Source organism: Dreissena polymorpha, chromosome 4 (genome assembly GCF_020536995.1).
Source record: "Dreissena polymorpha isolate Duluth1 chromosome 4, UMN_Dpol_1.0, whole genome shotgun sequence".
NCBI lineage: Eukaryota > Metazoa > Mollusca > Bivalvia > Myida > Dreissenidae > Dreissena > Dreissena polymorpha.
In genome coordinates this window covers 88,899,388-88,924,830 of record NC_068358.1, presented here as the reverse complement: position 1 = coordinate 88,924,830, position 25,443 = coordinate 88,899,388, and the positions used below count along the sequence as shown (strand labels likewise).

Sequence of the window (25,443 nt, the reverse complement as noted above, 5' to 3'; positions counted from 1 at the left end):
TATTACATACACAGTGTTCGCAATTAAAGTACGCATACCTGAAAGCGATCTTTATTATTGCTTTGTTAATGCATATATAAATGGATATGATGATAAATTATGCTTGCTGATTCATATGCGAAATGCTACCCCTGGCATGATGATAGATCTTGTCGAATTAACTTCACTTAAATTGATTTTAATGTATCTATATAAAAAAGCTCTAAATGCTAAACATGTTCGCTATGTAACAAGTGCAAAAGGGAAACAATTTAATTTTTTGAATGTAAATTATGGAATAGAGTAATACCCCGTGTTTATCGCGAAAAGTCAATGCATTTAGCTAGTCACATTTCACAGTGATTATCCGAAATGAAACTAACAGTAATCTCAAAGTGAACGTTGATTTGAAATGTGCTGATAATTTGTGATTACTTTCTCATGTCTTTAAAGATGTTTCGAATTATATAGGTTTTACGAATTCGTCAATTTCTTGGAATTGTATAAGCAATGCATTTGAGCATAATATAACATTCTGATTTATAATATAATAATAATAATGAACGCAAAGCAACTATAACCGGAGGGAAAATAGAAAATCGCGGTCAACGCAATGTTTAAATCGATAAATAAGCACATTCTTTTCAATGTAGTAGAAGTAAACGAAAAAAATTAACTGGGATCTCAAAGTAAAGCAACCAAACCTTCCATTTTTAACAGTTAAATACAGTAAAAACGCTGAAAATATAGATACATGTATTTACAATAATCCAACTCAAGGAAATAAGACCATACGAGTCTCTAAAAATGACAAGTTTAACTTTTTTAACCAAAATTTCAGGTGTTACTTTCGAGAGAACAAGTTTAGTAATGAAATTTTTTAGCGTAAATGGACACTTACATACTATAAATATCTGTTTACATGGCCAATAAGTCAAAGCGCCAACATGAACAAAAAAGGACAGTTGTCATAATTGTCGTATCAGAGCGCGTATGTATCGTTCTGGCGTGTTTTCGTGGCAGCGTCCTTAAAACAGCAATCTGGTCTTTTGACAGCTATGCTTATTAAAATCCAGCCAACGCACTTTAATGTTTTGAACGAAAGCACTCAAAGAACAATTTAGCAATGTATTAGCATATCTATAAGTGTGTGATTAGTTTGAAAACTGACCACTTATTTATAACAATTTACGTTCGATGTAACTGAATGGCCCGGACACCCATTTTTCGTGATATTTTTTATGAATGGCAACTGATAAATTATACGGAATATAATCTTGAAATAAAACCATGCAGTGTTTACGGAAATAGTTGAATATAGTAAAATAGCGATACAATTACTCGTCACTAGGTTGTTATGAAAATATGACTTATTAACTGTTTTACCAAGTTTGCATACGTTTCCGCTTAGCTTAATTCAGTAGCTTGTTTTGGTTTAGTTGACCGACTATAATACTTCGCTTATGGTCATGAGAAAATGTTCTAAACTTCGGAACTGCAAACGTACACCAAAAGATGACTTTGTATGTGTACTAATTAGTGAATAAAGTGATACGGTTTTTTTAAATATATAGTCATTATTATTTAAAAAATAGGCTACACAAATATATACAGTGTTAACTTATTTTAAGTTATTTTCCGAAATATAAAAAAATATTTATGTTATAAATTAACTATTTTCTTAGACCTTTAAAAGCGTGGTGTTCTGAAACAAATTCTGGACTGGTCGATATCTGTTGTCCAAAGGTCTGCAGATATATTATACACGTCAACATCAGTATTAAATTCTATAGTATTTGTACCATAATTCTCTTTAATATAAATGATATTTGCAACTGCAAGCACAATTGCGCCAATTCATGTAAGTTTGAATGCACACTTTACAACACGCTATAGAAATATATGCAAAGTCAACACAGTAAGAACATTTATTTGCTACTAAACATGATATAACGAGAACAAAATCCTGTCTACGCACAAACAAGATCCATAATAAACACTTATGTACATGTGGTTTACGCAAATTTGCGAAAATATAATGTAAAATTATTTCACTGACCTTAAGGTTTCCGATTAATTATTATGACAATAAACCATTTCAATTAACATATCCACGATGAAACATTGAAGACAGCATGCTGCAAATCAAACACCTCACTCCTGCGGACCCAGAGGATTTGTTTAAGTCATTTAGTTCCTAAGTCTCTATAAATCAAGGGGCATGAAAAGTCATGCTCGAACGGGAATGATATGAACAATCATTTGTAAGACACTTGACTATGTTACACAAATATTAAAGCATCCTGTCCTTGCGGTTTGGAAGATTTTTATTTTTAAATTGTCAAACTTTTTTAAGCTATGGTGAACTTCATATGGAGTGGGACGGAAAGATATAAAAACAAAAACTTTAAATGGGGTATACAAAGGATCTTTCGTATATAAAGCTTCCTTAAATTAAACAGAGCGGTTTAGAAGACGAGAATAAAAATTGTATGCACGACGCATGACAGACAATATGCGTTCTGATAGGCTCACCCAGAGCATTGCACAAACAACTGAGTTGGAAAAAATTCATTGTCTACGTGATATAGTCGCATTAATTCTTTTTTAAGAGGAAGTACATTTCAAAATGCTCAACCTCACGATTGAAATGTATGTGAATTTGTATCGATGAAAGCGCATAATACGACTACATGATCTGCCCTGCTAAAAGAAAAGTATACCTTCATTTACACCTACACATACACTTCACAAAAAACAGCTACGAAAATGTGCGATTTGACAACAAAAAATGATTACGGCTTTGTATTTAGCTCATGAATGATCATGCATACATTCTAATATCAAGTCAATGTTCTCGCACAATACGCAATCTGTATTCATTGTATTGATTATGAGGAAACGCAAAACATCAAATACATTTTTTTCATATATATAGCATCTTAGTAAATGTGAGTAAATGCCGTTGATATTATAACAATAATATTCACAGCCTCTATAATTACTACTCCAACTGTGTGGACTTTGGTGACTTTAATTTCCTTAAATTGTTTGAATTCATACCATTAGCATCGTCATCGGCTGAAGCAGTAGCCATCATCACCATAGTAAGCTGTGGCGATAGCAGCAGAACCATCAGATTTGACAACTGCATTAACAATAGAAAAAATAATATCGGCATATTCAACACCACCATAATTGCCATCGTTTTTAGCAGTATTCTCATCCACATGTTCAGCATTTTTTATGAACTTAAAGGCTTTTACCAACATTTTAGCATCTTTAAGTGTCAAGTGTATTGGTTCATCTATGCTTATACCTGCATCGTTTGTTTGTTTGCGAAAACATTCAAAATATGTAGGATCCACCATCCTAATTAAAAATTCGATCGCTCTACGTTTGTGGTGAGCAATACGTGTTCGTGATTTGTTTAATTTCTTCCTTCGGAGTATGTGGCACACCGTGTCGCCTCGTTTCGTAATAAGCCTGTGGTCCGCTTTGTATTTAATCAGCAGAAGTTTTGCAATGATCACTTCACCCTTTTCACATGCAACGTGCAAAGGTGTTCGGCCATATTTATCTCTAGTGTTCACATCCACGGAGGCTGCCCAAATGTCTGATATTATGGTATTTCTTTTGAAGACAGCAGCGTGTAAAGGTGTATAACCTTGTTTTTGAGGAATTGATTTATCCGCATAAGGCAATAACATATTGATCATTTGATCAAATCCTTTCATAATGGCAAAGAATAACGCAGTTCGGCCAAAGAAATCCCTTAGGTTTGGATCAGCTCTTTCGCGGATAAGCATCTCCATCAAATATTTGTCTTTTTTCCACACTGCAACATGAAATAACGACATCCCTTTAATGAATGATTTTTTACCGTAAGACTTGATTCTCAATTGATCTTGTTTTCTATCATGCTTGAGTAATTCTTCTACCGTTGGTGTGTGGCCTCTAATTGCAGCTAAGAATATTGGATAATGTCCTCGGTAATCTTTGACGTTCGCACCTTTTGCAAGAAGTATAGCCACTAACGCCACGGTACCTATATCTGCAGCTATATGCAACGGAGTCCTCTTGAACTTGCAATCTTTTATTTCAAGAGGAGCATTATGTGTCAGTAGTTCTTTTACAATCTCAGATTGTTCATAAATGACTGCCTTGTGCAAGGCAGTCAACTGTTTGTCATTTTGAACTGATGGGTCAGCTCCATATTCCAACAAACATTTCACAGCATCAAAGAGTCCTTTTTGGCTGGCTACAATAATAGGATAATTGCCATTGATAGCATGCCCTTTGTCATTTATATCAAAGCCTGCATGTTGAAGTATTGCTTTTAAACAAGACAAATCTGGCCTGTGCATTGCTACATGAATCGTATCACCCGTTACTTTAGCACCCATTGATAAAAGCAATTCTACAGTTTCGAGATCGCCTGAATGCGCTGCAAGTAACAAGAAGTCAGTGTCTTCGCTGTAAAAGAAGTTGTTTTCAACCAATTCTCTAGCCAGGACATTGATTTTACTATACAACGCATATCCAGGGATACACATTGTCATCTCATTCATTCGAATGCCGTAATCTAAGAAGTGCTCTATCATTTTCATAACAGGCGCTCGAACCATTTCTTGCTCTAGGTTATCTCTTTTTACAAATTGTATAAATATTTTGACAAATTGCTCATTCAAAAAAATTGGGTGCTTAAGAATTCCAAAATCCAGGTTATGGATCGGTATTAATGCGTAACGTTGGCCTATTTGTTCAATAATTTCTTGTGAAATTTCCGATGTAGTTGCATCAATTGTATCATTTGAATTGCAGTTTTTACGTAAGATCAGTGATGTTACCTTTTTACACAAATGGAGATATTTGTCTTTACCGACAGCTACACATATTTCATCCGTTTCTTCTATGTCTAGACGGATTCTACTCATAAGAAAATCTCGTGGGCACAATTCAATGGTTTCATACATTTTGTGATTAGGCTGTCCCAGAACAACGCCAACCATGTCTCTTATGACAGTATGCCTAAATTTGTATTCTCCGGAGTGGTCTATATATATATTAGAAAGTCTCTCTCGTGACTTCTTAAAGATGAACGTATGTTCTCCATGAATTTGTGGTTGACATCAATACCAAATATGTTTGCTACACATCGTATGTGCTCTGAAGCATTCGCAGGATTTCGTACGTCATCTGATTTTATTTTTCCTTTCTGATCTGCCCAAACAATGACAAGAGCTAAAAACTTTTGGAACATGTCTTCGTCGTTCGTATTGTACAGCTGTTCAATACATGTTTTGAAATGGGCTTCTGGTTTTTCAAAAAATTGTGCTCCTAATTTCATAATGTTTTCATCATGAACAAACAAATTAGCACACTGAGGGAAGCCAAAAACATAATTTTCAGTTTTGACAGCGTCCAAATTAATCTTTCCCATCGATTGTAATACGCACTCATCAATATCAATATTGTTAAGCATTATCAAATTTTTTGCATTGGTTTGTTTCAAACGCGAAATTAAAATTTCCCTTTTCTCTTCGTGTGATAAATCATTTGAGGCAACATGTACGATATTCCCCTCTTTTGACTTGAATATTGAAGTGTTATTTAGTGCATCAAGGGCCTCTTCCATAATATAATGTCGAGACGTTATAATTATATTCAATCGTTTCTGCCGAGCAGCTCGCTCTATTTCCGGCAGATACGCTTTCCAAGCTGAAACATAACTGTTGTCTAACGCACCAGCACCGAATATATCATCTATTATTACAGTGTTGAACAGCTTCAGCGACCAGTCAACTTTTCGCCAATCGTGGGCGTTAGCCAATTTCAAGCAATTATCAGGTTTTGACCTGTTCAATGCTAGGTCCGCCGCCATCGTTGTCTTCCCTTCCCCTGGATGTCCAGTTAATATTGTCAGATGTCTGTCATTTAACATATTGTCTGCTAGGTGCCAGAACTTAGTTTTGACGTAATATTGTTGATCACGTTGGTATTCTTTAAGGTCCTCTATCGTGATAGCTAAATGCAAAAGATATTAGGAGAGAAAAATAGATCGTGTATACATACGACATCACCTAAACACCAACAAATGACTGATATACAAATACAATTAATAGATATTACTATTATTCTATAACATTTAATACATATAACAGGATTGTACTAAATAACAAATATAAATATTTTGTAAAATGAAAATTGTACAAACCCCGAAGGCTTTTCATTTCAGGTGTTACAATTTCCAACGTTTTTGTCTTAATGTCACTAATAGTGTTCTGTATATCGTTCATACCGCAGCTGGTTGCGAGTTCGACCATAGCCTGCAATGCGAAAATGAAAAACGTGTCCATTTAACTCAATATTTCAATACCTAATGAGTAGCGCAACACAACATATGAATTATCCGACTTTCTTCGCGATTGTTTCTATGTTGATGTTTTGTGTCAGTTGTATGTTTTTAATTATCAGTTATTATTCCCAATATGTAACAGCAAAAACAATCCTAACGGAATCTCTCTGTGATGGAGGACATTGATAAATATTTTTTATTATTATGATTCTAGGCCTTTCAATCTTGCCGTGTTTAAACTTATATTTTAGTAAGGTCTACTTCATTCACAATGGCTCACAATTAGTAATTCGGGTTATGTGGTTAACAGCGAACGATGAGATTCAATTTGCCATTAAAAGAAATAAATGTATCTACGTTTAGTTAACTTTTATTTGCAACGCTTTGTGTTATTTCAACGTGTATGCTTTGTGATGAAATCTGGCTAAAATTGATATTCAGTTAAGCCTTTACCCGGTTTAACATACCGTTGCTCTTTCCCCGTCCGAAAGCACTGATGCAGCTTTTATCTTTATATCATGGATAGTGCATCATTGCATTAATTGTCTTTTATGTTATATAAAATAAGTAGAGTCCAAAATAAAATATGAACAAAATGAAACTTAACATACACAACCAGAAGAGAACGTAACACGTGATACGCCATTTAAAAAAAGGAAACAAATTACAAAAACATATATGAGCAAATAAGCACGAAAAACAGCACACAAACTATGGTCACCAAGGTCGAGGCAAAGGTTGTGGGACAAAGACTTTTAAACAAAAAGTAATGTATGTGTTGTCCAACGGAATACCTTTTTCGAGCATGGTTGTTTATTTGCAACGATACGCGGGTAATGTTTATTTACTCGTGTATGTTTTATGGAGAAGTTTGAGATTCAGCTATCATTAAAACCGATGTAAGTCACGAAGACATTGCCCGTTCCGAAGCAATGACCCAGCACGACACAAGGCAAAATTACGCGATAAACACACAAACATTTGCAAGACTGGGGTCACCGTCATGGAACAGCAAATGCAACGCTTAGAGGTTAAAGACCAATAGATGGTAACGTGCATTAACATCTGAATATTTTTCAAGACTTTTGCACTTTCATTTTTTTAATTTTCCAATATACCACATTTGTATATTGGTCATATCAGTTTTTAAATGAACTAGAAATGGCGCGGCAGATGCCGACGCGTATCCATCGCCGCATGTTTGACCCAGGGGCGCCCCAGGGTTGGTAATTGGGCCGTGCATAGTTGAGATTGACCGTATGGTCATATGAGATGCTCAGTATCAATGAGCCTTTTTCGAATCGCGGTCGCATATTTCGAAACTTGAAAACTGACCCCAAGTTCAAGGTCAAGAGTTCAAATATTGTATGCGCATGGAGAGGTGTCGTCCAGATAAACATGCATACCAAATATGAAAGCAATATCTGAAGGGACACAGTAGTTATGAGCCATTTTCGAATCGCGGTCGCAGATTTCGAAACCTGAAAACTTACCCCAAGTTCAAAGTCAAGGTCACAGGGGTAAGCAAATTGTATGCGCATGGATAGGTGTTGTCTAGATACACATGCATACCAAATATGAAAGCAATATCTGAAGGGACACAGTAGTTATAAGCCTTTTTCGAATCGCGGTTGCAGGAAAATCTCTGACCCGGCCCCACCCCAACCCCCATAACTTTTGACCCAGGGGTCAGATCAAAATTCCATTGCTGTCACCGTCGCGAATATGCTCATAGCTACCATGTGTGTAAGTTTCAAGGTACTAGTGCTAATAGTGTAGAAGATAATGACCAGGACGGACGGACGGACGGCGGAGATTACCACATAATCCCCACTTTTCCTCCGAACAGAGTGGGGATACCTAACTAAAGTTGTGGTTTGGCGCCCATTAAACTGTTTTTTAAATCACTGATTATCAAACAATAACGTTTATGGATATCAAAGCCGTTTTAAAATTTCTGCTGTTTCGTGTTGTACCAAGTAGTTGTGTTTTTTTTACTTGCTTCGTTTATCCCCGTGATATGCAATATTCTCTTTTGACGTGTTGTCTCTTTTCATTAATTAAGGACCCCGTTATGCAAACTAGTTCTTCTGATTTTGGTGTTTTAATGTTTACAATGATGTTCGTTTAGTCCTGAGTTTGATACATTAATATGTGCATATTTCGATTCAGCACATAACATAATAAATATATGCTATCATCATCCTCAATCATAGGTAATCAAACAATAATGTGTACGTTACCCTCTCTAGGATATCCCAGTCGTTTTGAAATTCCTGCTGTTCTAAGCTAGCAACCGCTTTGTGCTGCATCTAGAATAAATATACGTTAACACAAGACAAACCTTACAAATGTTAATGAGCTAGACAAAATACTGCATCGAGAGTGGATTAACAAAAGAGAAAACTTACAAATGTGAATAAAATAGACAAAATACAATATCAATGAATCCAAAATATTAAGTAAAACTCCTAATATGAAGAGTAATGTTTAAATAAAACAATTAATAATACATAAATAATAATAAAAGACTTTACTCTTTAAGAAAACTAACTTTGTTTCTCAAGTTCCTGATTCGCTGAATGTTCTCCTGGTCGGAGTTGCCTGTTATTTTACTGTTATCTTTTTCAGCCCAAACCTTGCTTTGGATATTATGATAGCAGACGTTTTGGAGAAGACATATCAACTATGTCGTATCAAAACGTTCTGATTGTGGATTCGGGTTTAGCAATTTATATTGTTCATCGGATATCATATGTTTTTTATGTAGCTTATCTAGTCTTCTCTTTGCTATCATGAGTGAAATTTTTAAATCAGCAGGTATGATAATAGAGTCGAACTTTGCTCGGAGAACCTTCTGCGCTTCCATAAGAAGCAAGTGAAGGCGTATGTAATACGCCTCGTTTTGAGTACCGTCAAAAGACGCCATTCTGAAATAAAAAAGAATTCATGAGTTGAAATAAGTTGAAGTTTGAGTCCCGCCCCCGCAGGGCCCTTGCCTCACTTTAGGGGATTGGGGCCGGGGCCTTAGAGGGGGGGAATTTCGCGTCATTCTGGGCGAAAAGCGGAATTTTAGATCTTTTCACCAACCATTCAACACTTTAAATTGCTATATTTTAATGTAATTTACATAAATATACATTTAATAAAAGGTTAATAGCACGATACCAGCTGGCAACAGAGGTATAAAAGTATTTTTAATAGAAATAATATTTTTGGAGGGGTGAATTTTTTGCTGAAATAGGAAAAAAAGTATACTTTTTTAAGGGGGAGATTGGAGCCGAATTTCTGCACCCAAAACGACCAAACGAGGGCCCTAAGTAACATGCATTTTTATATAACATACAGATTTACAGTTAACACGAAAACTGCATGTTTACCACATGAAATCCATCAACAATCATTACAATGTGACAATATCATTAGAAATCCATTAATAGTATAACTGTCTGATTATTTGAAAGTAAAAAGTAATATTATATGAGTGTGACATGGTATGACTTTTAAGGTATAGTGATTTATTTCGTTTAAAACACGTGGTAACAGTGGTAAAATGAAGATAGTAGTCCCTATAACTTCTTTAATATATACTTCTTAGCTAGGTTAAAAGGCAGCGTTATTCTACACAAGTCATTGGCACGATGAGCGTGGGTTTAGTTTGTAGAAAGACGAGTATTTTATGTGTCGAATACTTGACCTGTATAAAACATGAAATTTGCTATGGATAATAGGAGAAATTTAAGAATAGGACATCAGCATAATACGATTAAATTACATATTCGGTGCTCTGACATGGTAAAAAAATGAAGAATTTCTAGATTTTAAATCAGGCAAACAGCAGTATATTTGCACCATTTTAATCACCAAAAACAGACCGCACGCTCGTAAAATGCATTCATAATGTTTGCAAAGTCAATGGGCTTTAATGCCTGTCCTTAAACCCAGAGTGTTTTGTCTAAACATTTGAAAATTTCTAGAAACGTATCTGGAAAGGGTTATTTAAACTTGAAATGTCAAACAATGTCTTAGTTCTTAAAATTTCGGATGTTGAAAACATGTTCTAGTAACGAGACTTACAACAATCATAGTAATAGCAATCCTATGATTGTTTAAATTATGAAAATGCATTTATGATTTTATTTTCATAATTGAATGAAAACCGTAAACAATTAATGAAAACCGTAAACAATTGCTCTGTTTACACAATATAGAACAAATCAAGTGCTTCCAGCGCTTTGATTATCAATTGATAGTAAACATCATCAACATGATGTCAATGGCAAAACTAACAGTCTAACACTGTTAATTATTTGGTAACAAACAGACAACTGTACTCAAAACATATATATTAACTATGAAACGATCATATCTGATATTTACTGTTTGACATACCTGAGCGTGAAGGACGGCCGATTATGTTATATAAAATGCACGCTAAACACCTTGATTTTCTGAAAATGCATTCGTTAGCTTCGATTTCCGTTGGTCTTTACCTGCATTTAAGGGAAATAATCCAAACAGCCATTTTCAGAAAGTCAAATTAGGCCAGGTTAAGTATGGAACACAACTTTGTCATTTCGCGTAATTTCAGATGCAGTATAACCACTTATTAAACTTTTATCAGGCTTATTTTCTGCAAGTATTAATTTAATAGATTATGAAGACGTATAACTAACTCATGCGTTTAATGAAATAAATCCGTTCCCCGTTGTATACTTGAATCGTGAATAATTATGGGCAACATCAGCGTGAGTTTTGGCTCGTTACACGTTACTGAATAACAAGCACGCCTAATGAATGAATTGTGATCTTGACAATTTAATGCACTTAAAAAATACATAATTTCATTTAAGTGCTGTGTTTCTTTTGACAAAGAATGTGCAAAGGACAACTAGGATGATGCGCTTATGGATACATTTGTTGAGACTTTTGTTAATATGTATCACAGGTGGTTAGCGTGTCCCTATGATATTACTTAGTAAAAACATCATTTTTAATGAAAAATTATCAAATTATCATGAAAAATCAACTTCTCTGGAAAACAAAATTCACCATAAAATATAATATAACAAGGTATTCGACTAAAAATGACCCAACAATTAGGTTTCATCAATTTGAACTGCCATTACTTCATCAGTTGTGCAGCGATTTCCATGAACTCGGTGTTATTAAACGCACAAACGTATTTTATTTCTGGAAATGTTAATATCTTGCAATATTTTTACAAATGCTGAGTCAAATTTTAAGAAATAGCACGATACACAACTCGCATGACCTACTCGTCGTCGATCTGACACGATTCAAGTATGAAATCTTCAGGGAGTTGTTTTAGTATGGTCCGTTAACATTGCACGGAAAATACTCTTTACTCCATGAAGATTTCAGGCTTCGATTGGGTCAATCAACGACGAGTAGGTTACACGAGTATTATTGTTCCCTTACATAAATGCGGTTCTAAACTGGAGCCGACAAATTATAGAGGTATTTTATTGATAAAAGTAATGCATAACATATTTGGAAATTCATGACTGTGTACTTGGTTTAAAGAATTTGGCAACCTAGATAAATCGCGATCCGGTTTTCGGAAAGGTTATTCTACAATTGATAACACATTCGTTTTACAAAGCATATGGTACACAATTATATTAATTAACCAAAGGGAAGGATTTATGTCTTATACGTTGAAGTCCTATGAATTGGATATTGAACTATAAACTAGTTGACATAATGCAAAAAAAGGTTAAAAAGAAAGCTACATAAAGCACTAGCCTCTCGTGCGCGTCATAAATAACAATGCCACCGCTGAAAATAAGTGTAACATTGGTTCGAGGCGATGGCACGTAACTATCACGATTTTAATTTATTCATATTAAATGAGTTATCGCTTTACCTAAGTGACCATGGCCATCCAGGAATTTTCATTACTGCAGATATCCCAAATATACAATGACAATTATTTGCCGATGCTGTTGCGAGTTGCTCTGAAACCGCTTTTGAACTACAGCGTAAATTGAATAGTATTTTTGATTATTGCCAAATAAGTGGCCTGACAGTACACGAAAAGAAGCCCGAAATAATTATATTTAGACATGGTGGCCGATTGCGGCCACATAAAAGTTGGTTCCATAATGGAAATCGTGTAAATGTTATATCAGTGTACAAGTGCATGGGTTTACTATTCACTCCTAAATTAAGTTGTTCTAAGATTAAAGCTAAGTTGGCAATGCAAGCTAAAAAAATCTATTAGTGCTATAAAAAGCTACCAAGTCTATTATGGAAAGTATTACATTGAGTATTTTAAACTTTTTGATTGAATGGTAAAGCCAATCATAACATACGGGTCGGATGGGGTTATACCTTTTTCTGAAAATAAAGAACAAATCCAGGTTCAATTTTGTGAAGATTGTATTGGTCTGAATAGGTCAATCAACAATTGTACGGCTGTATGGGAGGTTGGTAGATTAGAATTATGTGAAGACTATCAGTTCAAGTATGTTAAATACTGGAGTAAACTTATTCATATGCCATTGCACAGAAACCGCAAACACTGTTATAATATGTTGAAACGCCAGTATGAAATTTATAATATGTTGAAACGCCAGAATGAAATTTATAATATGTTGAAACGCCGGGATGAAATAGGAAATACACATTGGGCTACGTCTGTTTGTAATGTGTTATTTAATTATGGATTTAGTTATATCTGGGTTTATCAGGATGTAGGTAAGGTTGATGTTTTTACAACTGTTTAAAGATCGCCTTAATTGTTTTAACACGCAAAAGTGGTCATGGAGTTTTTTCGACTTGTCTAGATGTGAAACATATAATTATACAAAATTGCTTGACACTTTGCTTGCAACACGCAAAAGTGGTCCTGGAGTTTATTCGACTTGTCTAGATGTGAAACATAAAATGTATACAAAATTGCTTTAAACAGAAAAAATATCTTTCAAATAAAATACGATTCTAAGTTTAGAATCCAACCACAAGTTTTTCATTGAAACTAGACGACATCTTTGTATAGAACATGATCTTAGAGATAGTACACACTGTCTAACTGTAGAAAACACTTATGTCATTGACAACGAATTTCATGTAAGTTTTCGTGGTTCTAAATTACACGAAGAACGTGACATTCACCTTTTTTCTTAGTATTGGAGAAACAGAGAAAAAAAATCGATTTTATTAATCTGATGAAAACGATAATGATCTGACATTAAAGAAAATTGCATTATTTATATATTTCGTAATGAGAAAACTAAAAACTATTCATGACTCACGTATGTATGATGTGACATGGCTGTATATTGTATTTTTGGCCGGTGGCGTTTAAGAACGAAATAAAGTGTACTGTATTGTCTTGTCTTGACTAGTTCGGTGATAGCTAGTTATAGTAAGCACGCTGTATGTCATGTGACAATTTGCCAACCTAGCTGATACCATCAGTAAGTACTAGTTTACGTTGTTTCATCATTGGGATAGTTTTGCAAGACCTGCGGTGGTACTCCATGCAAAAACAAGTGCTTTCTGTGTTGGTGCCTATAATGCCCCGAAGAATCGTTCTGGCCCAAAAATGAGGCTCTGATCTTGAGGAAACCAGCGAAATTATTGAAAAACAGAAATCTCAATTTGCTTAATTCATTTATGAATTTTCATAACGATAAGTTCTTGTATTCCCCACTTCTTCTTAAAGTCTTCTTTCCTTATATGAATTGGCCTGTTTTATTCATTGTTTTCTTTTCTATTTTTGTTTCATTTTTACTGTGAACGACATAGATATACAAATGACCATTGTGATTAATATGTTGCACTGTTATTAAACTGTTATATTTTTATACATAATATATATATATATATATATATATATATATATATATATATATATATATATATATATATATATATATATATATATATATATACTGATAATAATTCCAGATCCGAGCCTGGTATCATGAATATATTTAAGTCAATATTCTGAATCAACGTTGAGTTGTTTCTCATTTTTAGATGATATTATCATGCTCAACTTGGTGTTCGCGTATTTTGATTTAATTTTGGGTCTAACGCAACTCTATGATTATTAGAAAATGATACCCCTTAATAAGAGAAATAGTAAGAAATATCTTACATTTTTCCATCACCGTCACAATTAGACATGTATCCTGAACCCATTTGACCTTTCCAAACGTCAACGTAAACCTTAAACCCATTTTACTCTTCCAAAGGTCAACTTCTCAGTTTATAGAGACAATGGTATGTGGAATGTAACCTGAACTGTGTATGGGTTGCTGCCCTTTGTTACAATTTCGACAAGAAATTGAGTACAAAGTAGGTCAATTATACACGAAATTTTATTACGTTTAACAAGATATTGGATTTCAGGACACACAGCGTTCCGTCACTGTGTGTAGGGACCTATACAAATATTTGTGTGTGTTAGATCTCTGCTGTGTGTCATGCCTGAGCACAGTTTGAACTAGACCGAGTAATGACGTAATTTGTGGATTATGAAATGTGTTTGGGCAGGGACCTATACAAACAATATATAGTTGTTTGCATTGGTCCTTGGTTTGGGGCAGTGTCCACTCATAGTCTGTCAACATTACAAAATCTACTATATGTGTCATTTTCTATGTCTTGTTCAACATAAATAGGAACAAAATGGGCCAATTCAACAATTAGTGTTATTCATACATGCCATAATTTTTTAGGTCCAAAGCGGGACATTCCATAAAAAATTGTCGGGACATTTGACCAAAAACCAGGACACCAAAAAAACGATCTATCATTCCACCTTTACTATAGTCAGTATAGTACTAACAAAAACTCTTGATACTTTTATTCAAGACATAAAACATCTTATTTGAAGCATGAAATCTAAAACATAACAATAACAGTTTTATTAAATAAGACAATAGCAAACAACGAAGATAATATTCATCTTTTTAAGAGAACAAAATCTAGAACATTACGACAACAATACTCATTATATTAATTTCAATGGCAAACATTAAAGCAGGGGAGGCTATCCAGTTGACTGAAAGTACGGGTTGCAGAACACTATCTACCGAACAGTTACATCAGTTTCCTGGAACTTACAGGTTCTCTTTGCCTTCTTAGCAGAAGCACCAGCTTGCGGCTCTGCGGGTCGCTTGGACATTCAAGCAGTTTTTTGTTACACCAACAAAAACAAAAGGACAAAAGAAGTCTATGGATGCTTTACTCGAATTTTTTTTCTCTAATGTTAATTATCATATTTTGTTTTCTTCTTATATACACAGATTAACTGAATTGTGAATTGTCAGGCGCTGTATTGGCGTAGTGTCAAACTGTCATGAATAACATTACGTTGTTTTTATTACAATAACACAAGACAAGATGGGTACCACTTTTACTGTTTGTTGCGATGTTTTTTTAAGCATGTATCCATGCGCAGTTTGTTACTTGTCAATTGTCGCGGCTTAATTGGAGTAGGGTCAAACTGTCATGCATAGCACCTCGTTGTTTTTAGCTTAATTGGAGTAGGGTCAAACTGTCATGCATAGCACCTCGTTGTTTTTATTACAATTACACCCAATTACACTAGACAGGATGGGTATCACTTATTGGACTGTTTGTTGCGATTTTGGTATATTGCACATTCGGATTAACCCGCTATATTGGAACTAAACATTGAATGTAAAAGACTCATTAATGACGTAGCATTAATTTTTCAAAACAATTGTTTTGTAAACCGTTTCAAACAAATACAAAAATAAACACATTTTCAACATTTATTTCATTATAATAAAACTATCGATAGCAATAAGCGACCACTATCTTGAAGACCCCCATGGTGTGAATGCCTGATTAAATCAATAATTAGCCGATAAATCGCTGATAGGGTGTCATAAACAACACTGGTACACACGATATGTAGAATCGGATTGTTAATTGGGGGCAATAAAGGGATTAGCGGTGGTAAGTGTTAGCGAAACAGAGCTTGAATAGCGAATTTTATTGGGAACCTATAGACCTTACATCGTTTTTTACGAATGTCGGGACAAATCGTCTCATGGCGGGACAAAGGGCCCAAAAGCGGGACTGTCCCGCCGAGATCGGGACGTATGGCATGTATGGTGTTATTGGTTAGGGGCTGTTCATAAACAATGTCACGCTCCAGGGGGGAGGAGTGGGTGTAATACAATGTGACAGTTTGTGACATAAGAAAGTGTCAGGCCTTGTGTGACGTCACACATTCATGAATTTGTTTAACTTTATTTCTTCAATTGCATAATTGGAAGATATCTTTAACTTGACCTCACCTTTTGAAAATGAAAAAGCAGCTTATGAATGATATGTACCTGGTACAGGTATAATTTAATTGTCAAGTCTAGTTTTTGCATTTTTTGTTTTCAAATTCAATCTATTCAGTTACTGTGTCAATGAATTACTATGACAACTGTTGACAATTAACAGGGGTTTTTCAGCACTGTCTGCGCCTCTGGAAAACGGAGGCATTCCCAATGCAAACGGACCTGATCCCAAACCGAAATTATAACAAAAATTCCCTATTTCCAAAAAAAAAAAAAAAATTTTTTTTTTTTCTTTTTTTTTTTTAGAAAGAAGTGTCTTATGACTTATGATTATTAGATTATTAATGTTCCAACTCGTCCAGCTGATGTGTATCATACCAACAAGCACTTACATGTATGTGGTTGAGCGAGGGTTCAGCACATTGAACCTGCTGTGCTCCACATTTCACAGCACATTCACACAAACCAAACTTATTCATCTGATGCTTACCTGCATTTAAGGTCAAAATAACAAATAACATTTTTTTATGTGTTTAACCTCTGACTTATTTAAGCATGATAAATTCACAATGTTTTCCCAAAATGATCTGTTTCATCGAAGCAAAAATTCCCCAAATGGACAATTTTGTCGATAAAAAATTCCCAATTTGGTCAGACTCCTTCGCCCAAAACAGGCAGAAAAACCCCTGTTTAAACATTACACCATTTAAGTCATTTTAATAATGCATTTTTTTAACTTGTATTGTTATATTTTGCTACAGTTAAATAATGAATTGTGTTTTTTATTAGATTTTAATAAGTTGTTCATTAAACAAATATATTGAAAAGTGTGACATACTATAAAGGGGGATGGAGTTCAGAAATTTGTGACAGTTTGTGACATTGGAGGGGGGATAAAATTCTCAAAAATAGTGTGACATACTTGAATGGCCCCCCCCCCCCCCCCCCCTAGTTACTAGTTTTCGGACAAAATATAGAGTTTATCTCTTTAATAACTTTCTTAATAATACAAAATATTGTATGAAAAAATGACTGATACATCATCGGTTTGTAAGCGATAAGCGAATGTAAACCAAGCATTTTTATGTGCACATGCTTATGTACAAGGGCGGTATATGGGGTCGTTCAAATGAGGTAATTTTCCACTTTACAGAAGTATTCACAGGGAATTAAATTTGATCAAACAATACTATCCTTTTTTAAACGAGAAAATCAAAACAGGGAATTTATTATAGTAAATGAGACTTGTTTCTTTTTCTTTGAAATGCTTACTACTAACATTTTGCAAGCAATTCAGATATCTGTATTCAACAAAGTGACAGTGTGTAAAGTTTTAATGTACAAAATCAATAATTTAAATTCTGTATGCATGTTGACCACATCAGTTTTTTGATAAATAAAAGGTTGTAAGTAAAATAAACAAGATCTGTACGATAGAAGTCAACAAACAAAAATCACAAGCGCACAGGTCGTGTTCCATTTAGGGGATTTTTGTGTGCATGCCCGTCCTATTAATATTCCCCGTGCGAAGGTCACATTTCATTGCGACAAAATTTGTAAACAATGCAATTGTTTAATTGTAATACTTGCCCTTTAACGTATTTTTGTGTCAACTTCAAGAAACCAGGTGTCTGTAAGTATGTGACAAAAAAATTGTGTTTAAGCGTTACAATACACTATACATGTAATTAGATAGAACTTCGGCTTAATACTGCTGTCTGACAAATACTCACTAACCAGTACCGAATAGAATCACATGCTGAAACTGATGTTGACTACACTGAATAATGATAACTTTAATTATTGTATTTTTATGCGCCCGAAGGAGGGCATATAGTCCGTCTGTCCTTTCGTCACACTTTACGTGTAGGATTTGCGTTTAGGTTTCAGAAAATGCTCATTACTTCTATGTCCCTTCACATAGCAACTTGATATTTAGCATGCATGTGTATCTCATGGAGCTTTTGAGTGGTGAAAGGTCAAGGTCATCCTTCAAGGTCAAAGGTAAAAAAAAACATGTATCAAACCGGCGCAGTAGGGGGCATTGTGTTTCTGACAAACACATCTCTTGTTTGAAACTATTTTGGACGACAATGTACAAGAAATGTAAAATTCACATCCTAGTCATTAGTCAAGCTTATAAATAAACCTCTCTCTTTGATAACAGTGCTCAATATAGGATTAAGAAGGGCATATTCAACAGTTCTTAAAAGGCACATACACATCTGCTCTGTAAAAAATCGAATTTCTTTGTTTTTCTCTTTTATATTACTTTTACCAATATTATTTTTGAATTAAATACAGTAACTTATAAATCACTATTTTATATCTATGAATGGAACAATGTAGGATGGCATAATGGCAGAAGGTAGCATCAAAATGGGAATAGGTTCTGTGTCCTTTTACTGAGTGTTAGTTTGAGCAGGAGATTATATATGGAGTCGAGGAATTGGCTGTTGACTTGATGCAAAACTGATGAATTTAAAATATTTGTTTTACAATTTCAGCTTACTCTTTAGCCAAAGACTTAACACAGTTATTTTTTATGAATTTTAGACGAAAGCAGAAGAAATGGCTGCAAATTTGGTAGGAATGGCTTTCCTGCCCTACTACAGACACTTGATGGATTTGCTGGAAACAAATCAAGAAATTAAGAAAACCAGCAAAGGTTAAGTTTCTAAATGATCAGTTTCTAAAATTATGTTAGAGTATTCATGATGTCCTAACCTTAACATGAGGCTAATGTTTTCATATCTCAATATATAAGTATGTATTTAACAATGCTGTCAATTGTCAGCTTTTGTCAGGTAATTCAATAGCACCTATACTGAGAGATTAATAAAACTTGCCAGAATTTAGTATATATATATATATATATTTAGTTATTGTAATCTACAATATATTGGCAAACATTTGTTTGAAAAAGACATGACTTCATCGGAAGCACACAAAACTATGTACTAAATATTTTAATTGTTATAATATTAAATGGTCTATATGCTTACTGCTGACCATACAATACATGGATGGTCTGTTATATCTAAAACATACAGGGATATTCAAGCAGATGGCCTGGGCAGCTGGAGGCACATGTGCAGGTGGTCTGGTAGCTGGACCCCCAGGAGCACTGATTGGTGGAATTGCTGGTAAGAACACACTTTGTGACAGCGTCCCCTTAAGGGTACGCATGCTAAAAATCTTAAAATGCCTCCTAAACCCCAAATCAAAGGTGTCAGTGCACATTGTAATGCTAATGTCAGTCTGTAGATATATGTATTTGGATAGCTTACACTCTTCATTAAAGTTCAAACAAATGTTTGTAATGAAAATAATTCCGCAAAGTACAAACACCCGCCAAAATGCCTTATCATTTGTTAACTTTATGGTTGGTGAGTAATCTGTAAATGTACTCTTAAATGTAAGCTGTTTCTGTTGCAAGTTTAATGGATGTTTTCCAATTTTTGCACAAAAATTTGGAAACTGAGAATATAAATTAGTCGCGTTTGATTATGGTACAAACAATTTAGAAACTGCAGAGTTATGGCCTTTGTTGTGAAGAAAGTTTGACTAATGCTATAGGTTCCACCTTCTTTGTCCAAATATTTTAGGCAATCTTTATTAAAATTGATTCTATAGTCTTAAAAGATTGTTTTTAATGTACATGTATACAAGATAGATTAACAACCTTTGTATGTTAAGTCACTAAAGGAAAAAATATACCATCTGAAAAAACATAGTTATACTTTCAATTAGATACACACATTTTTTCCCAATTAATTCTATCAAATAAGTGTTACTGAAAAAAACAACTAATGTTGAAGAAATTATTAGTTATAGTATTGAATATTTAAATGTCATCTAAATATTTCTCCATTATTGTGTTGTAGGTTCTCTGATTGGTTACATGAAATCGGATGAATACTCTTCAATGCTGAAAATTTTGCAAAATCTAACAGACAAAGAAAAGGCTGAATTAGTCCGTAAAGTTCAGGAATTGGTGGGCAGCACAGCCCTTGAGTCTCTGACCAGCTTCATAGGAACACAGGTGCAACGAGAGCTGCTGCTGAACTGTGTACGACAATTTCTTGGGAATAAAGGTGGAGGATAGTGGAATGTAACCTGTGAAACTCTCATCAGTGCACTTGAAAATAGGGTTACTGGAAGACATTTTTCTTTAAATATTCAAAGGGAAATCACAAGTTGTAGATAAAAAAAATGCAACTCTTGACACGTACTAATACTTTGATTAATGTGGCATATTTTTTTAAAGTGTTTCTTACAATTGCTATGTTAATTACACTTAAAAATAAAACAATGGGACCATTTAATTAAATAGCAATGGTTTATAATATAATTTAATATCTATATTTCTAAAAGTAGACCTTCTGAACAGAATTTTTGCTCATGAAGTAGTAAAGCATGCAACCATATATTAATTTAATTAAGGGCATATCAGGTCAGTAGCCTTGAACATCTAGTACTAGTACCTTTAAATATTGAGTTAAGTACCAGAATCCTTTAACTTTGAGTGCCAGTGCCTTTTAACATTAAGTACTCACAAGAACATTGAACAAATTATCATAGCTTTTTAACCAGGTTTTCAGAAGAAAAAACTGGTTATCAGATTGGCGAATGTCGGCGGACGGAACAAGCTTGTCCGGGTCATAACTTTGTTGTTCATTGTGAGATTTTAAAATTATTTGGCACATTTGTTAACCATCATTAGACGGTGTGTCGCGCGAAAGAATTACGTCAATATCTTCAAGGTCAAGGTCACACTTTGAGTTCAAAGGTCAAAACTGGCCATAAATGAGCTTGTCCGGGCCATAACTATGTCATTCATTGTGAGATTTTAAAATCATTTGGCACATTTGTTCACCATCAATGGACAGTGTGTCGCACGAAAGAATTACATCAATATCTCCAAGGTCAAGGTCACCACGACTAAAATTAGATTTATTTTGAACCAAGGGGGGTATTTTGACTTGTCTCGCTTTATCAGACTTTTTTTTCAAATTGAAAACCTGGTTTTGTGACAATTGCGTCCCTTGTATAATAATAAGGGTGAAACTTTTGTGTAATATAGTATCCATTTAAGTTTGTTATTTATTTGCATGACAACATTGATGACATGTATGTGTTACCACTACTCAAACAATTGTTCAGTAAATCAAGTAACTGCAGACCATGCTCAGTAAATCAAGTAACAGCAGACCATGTTCAGTAAATCAAGTAACTGCAGACCATGCTCAGTAAATCAAGTAACAGCAGACCATGTTCAGTAAATCAAGTAACTGCAGACCATGTTCAGTAAATCAAGTAACAGCAGACCATGTTCAGTAAATCAAGTAACTGCAGACCATGTTCAGTAAATCAAGTAACAGCATACCATATTAAAACAAGTAACAGCAGAATATGCTAAATCAAGTTACTGCAGACCATGTTAATTCAAGTAACTGCAGACCATGTTGAATCAAGTAACAGCAGACCGAGGTTAAATCAAGTAACTGCAGACCATGATAAATCAAGTAACAGCAGACCATGTTAAATCAAGTAACAGCAGATCATGTTAAATCAAGTAACTGCTGACCATGTTAAATCAAGTAACTGCAGCCCATGTTAAATCAAGTAACTGCAGACAATGTTAAATCAAGTAACTGCAGACCATGTTAAATCAAGTAACTGCAGACCATGTTAAATCAAGTAACAGCAGACCATGTTAGATCAAGTAACAGCAGACCATGTTAAATCAAGTAACAGCAGACCATGTTAAATCAAGTAACTGCAGACCATGTTAAATCAAGTAACTGCAGACCATGTTAAATCAAGTAACTGCAGACCATGTTAAATCAAGTAACTGCAGACCATGTTAAATCAAGTAACTGCAGACCATGTTAAATCAAGTAACAGCAGACCATGTTAAATCGAGTAACTGCAGACCATGTTAAATCATGTAACTGCAGACCATGTTAAATCAAGTAACTGCAGACCATGTTAAATCAAGTAACTGCAGACCATGTTAAATTAAGTAACTGCAGACCATGTTAAATCAAGTAACTGCAGACCATGTTAAATCAAGTAACTGCAGACCATGTTAAATCAAGTAACAGCAGACCATGTTAAATCAAGTAACTGCAGACCATGTTCAGTAAATCAAGTAACTGCAGACCATGTTCAGTAAATCAAATAACTGCAGACCATGTTAAATCAAGTAAATGCAGTAAATCAAGTAACTGCAGACCATGCTCAGTAAATCAAGTAACTGCAGACCATGTTAAATCAAGTAACTGTAGACCATGTTCAGTAAATCAAGTAACTGCAGACCATGTTAAATCAAGTAACTGCAGACCATGTTAAATCGAGTAACTGCAGACCATGTTAAATCAAGTAACTGCAGACCATGCTCAGTAAATCAAGTAACTGCAGACCATGTTTTTGACCTTTTCCCCAAGATTTATTGTATGCTAAGCGGCAAAGAGCCGCATTTGGCAATTAGCTCGATTTTAAATTTGATGTGTTTGTAATTGTTTTCTACATTGCTTCAGAGTTAAAATGAGCACAAAAAGAAAATATTTGTAAAATAAGTCACAGTGGAGCCATTGTTTTTGAAACAAGCCATTTGGTTGTCCCAGGGTTTAACTACCATGGTTTTAGGCCGTCTGTAGCATAAATGTAATCCAATTGAAGGAAATGCATATACATGAAATGCACGAATACAACGTTTAGGAAAACATGTTACACCGTGCCATTCAATAAACGCAAAATATTTAGCAACAGAAGTTTTAGCACAATTGGACCCAAACTGTGGAATAATCTACCAATGAGTCTGAAACAAATCTCCTCGGTTGACTGTTTTAAAAGAAATCTGAAAACGCACTTCTTTAAAGACTATTTCTCATTGTTTTAGCAAGTCTATGAACTTTAAAAATAGTGACATTTGTGACAGTTTACTACACGATTAATATGCATCTGTATTTTTATTATTATTTGTTATCTTAATTGGTTTTAAGATGTGATATGAAAATTTCAGTTTTATATAATTCTTATATTTTAATTTGTTGAATTTTATTATGTATTTTTTTTTTGGTCGTGTGAGGTCAAAAAACTGGTTCAGGTTTATAAATAAACATGGCTGCCAGAGAGCGAGGCAGTTTTCCTTATAGCGTTATAGTGAGATCTTGTGAACACTCTGGATGTCACATTTTGAGTCAAAACTTTATGAAACTTGCTCAAAACATTTGCTTTAAAAACAGCTCGTTGTAGTTTGAAAATGCTTGTGGTTCATCAAAAACATCGTTGCCGGGCAGTTTTCCTTAATTGGCTGTACCTTGTGAACACTAGAAGTTAATATTTAGCCCATCTTCATTTAATTAGGTCAAAACATTTGTTCTAATGATAGATCAGCCAAGTTACAAAAATATTCTGGTCTTGTTGAAAAACTCAGCGACCAAGGGGATGGAGCGAGGCAGTTTTCTTTTTAATGGTATAGTGTTCTAGCCCTATTCGGCACATTTTTGTCCAATCTTCATAAAACTTCGTAGGAGCAATGTCCGACCAAATCTCAGCTAGGTTTAAACCTGGGTCATGGTTGTGGTTTGTAGTAAGACATTGCCACCAGGGGTTTGGTCATTTTTCCTTATATGGCTTAAGTTAAAGGATGTGAACTTTATAGACGTCTAATTTATAGTCCAATCTTCATGAAACCTGATCAAAACATGTGTTCTTATGATTTCTTTGCAGAGTTAGAAAACTGCTCTGGTCTTGTTGAAAAACATGGCTTAGAGATGTGTGGGGCAGTTTACTTTATATGGCTAAAGTGTTAAAGCTCTATTGGCCACATTTATTTCCAATCTTCATGAAACTTGGTCAATCATTTTCCTGAACATATTTTGGCTTGTTTGAAACTTGGTCACGTGTTAAAAAACTATGTCACTTGATCAAATCTTGGAAAGCTTGACATCACTCTATACATTGCATTTGTTCAAATGATATCTCAGCCAAAATGTGCCTAGATATTAAATATTTATTGTGCATATCTCGTGCATAAAAATGTGACATTTGTTCAATTGACAGTGGGGAATTTGTTCAGGATTGTGACAAGCATTTATTGACCTGAATGTATGTTCACGTGTACAAAAAAACGAAGGGCAGTCAAATTTGTATAGTTAGAAAATTATGGATAAAATTGCTTTATACTTATACTTGAATTTGTTTAAAATGCATCAATTACTAGGTTGTAAAGTTGTGTTGACAAATCTTGCTGCTGATTTTTTATGCTTCGCAATAACCTTGTTATTGTGTATGTGTGTATAATGTATGTGCATGTTACAAAAAATATTTTGATATTTTAATCCATATAAACTAATAATTGTAAAAAAATACAGTTCTTTTTTTCGTTATTCATGGTCGATGGTCCCTTTAAAGATAAGGTAATGCATAAAATTTCCTCTCTTTACAATGATTTGGGTATCAAGGTCTTTCAGCTGTGAACGTTTGAGCAAAATCCATAACGCATAACAAAGATTTGTAATAATATCCCATTGGGAAAAACATACAAGAGCCATAATTCTGCCAAAACTGTTCACAATCAAAATTCCTTTCTCTCTTATGATCATCTTCACATTATGGACATTCAACTGTGAGTGTTTGAGCAAGATCCACTCTGCAGTTAAGAGATGAAAAAATTAAATTTGTGGACTAATATTCTGTAGCTGACAACAAAACAATTGGTTATAATTCTGCTGCATATCTTCCAAGCTGAAATTCCTCTGAGCAAGATCCACCTGGTGTATTAAGAGAAGCAAAAAA

General features: G+C 34.4%; 2 protein-coding genes across 4 annotated transcripts; one reads left to right on the top strand and one right to left on the bottom strand.

Moving 5' to 3' along the window:
- Window positions 1-1,893: 1,893 nt before the first annotated feature.
- Window positions 1,894-10,819, bottom strand: LOC127879163 (serine/threonine-protein phosphatase 6 regulatory ankyrin repeat subunit C-like). The gene is made up of 5 exons (XM_052425842.1): window positions 10,730-10,819; window positions 8,892-9,267; window positions 8,581-8,649; window positions 6,197-6,308; window positions 1,894-6,006 (listed from the first exon to the last, which is right to left on the bottom strand). The coding sequence occupies exon 5, from the start codon at window positions 4,989-4,991 to the stop codon at window positions 3,054-3,056; it is 1,938 nt and encodes a 645-aa protein (XP_052281802.1). The 5' UTR covers window positions 4,992-6,006; window positions 6,197-6,308; window positions 8,581-8,649; window positions 8,892-9,267; window positions 10,730-10,819; the 3' UTR covers window positions 1,894-3,053.
- A 3,786-nt stretch (window positions 10,820-14,605) lies between these two features.
- Window positions 14,606-25,016, top strand: LOC127877830 (protein C19orf12 homolog). Of its 3 annotated transcripts, none has more exons than XM_052424090.1 (4): window positions 14,606-14,668; window positions 19,192-19,303; window positions 19,689-19,781; window positions 20,523-25,016. In XM_052424090.1, the coding sequence occupies exons 1-4, from the start codon at window positions 14,621-14,623 to the stop codon at window positions 20,741-20,743; spliced, it is 474 nt and encodes a 157-aa protein (XP_052280050.1). In that variant the 5' UTR covers window positions 14,606-14,620; the 3' UTR covers window positions 20,744-25,016. The 3 variants fall into 3 exon arrangements, with proteins under 3 accessions (XP_052280050.1, XP_052280052.1, XP_052280051.1); XM_052424092.1 differs by having other exon boundaries at window positions 14,652-14,747; XM_052424091.1 differs by lacking the exon at window positions 14,606-14,668 and adding an exon at window positions 14,678-14,825.
- Window positions 25,017-25,443: the final 427 nt, after the last annotated feature.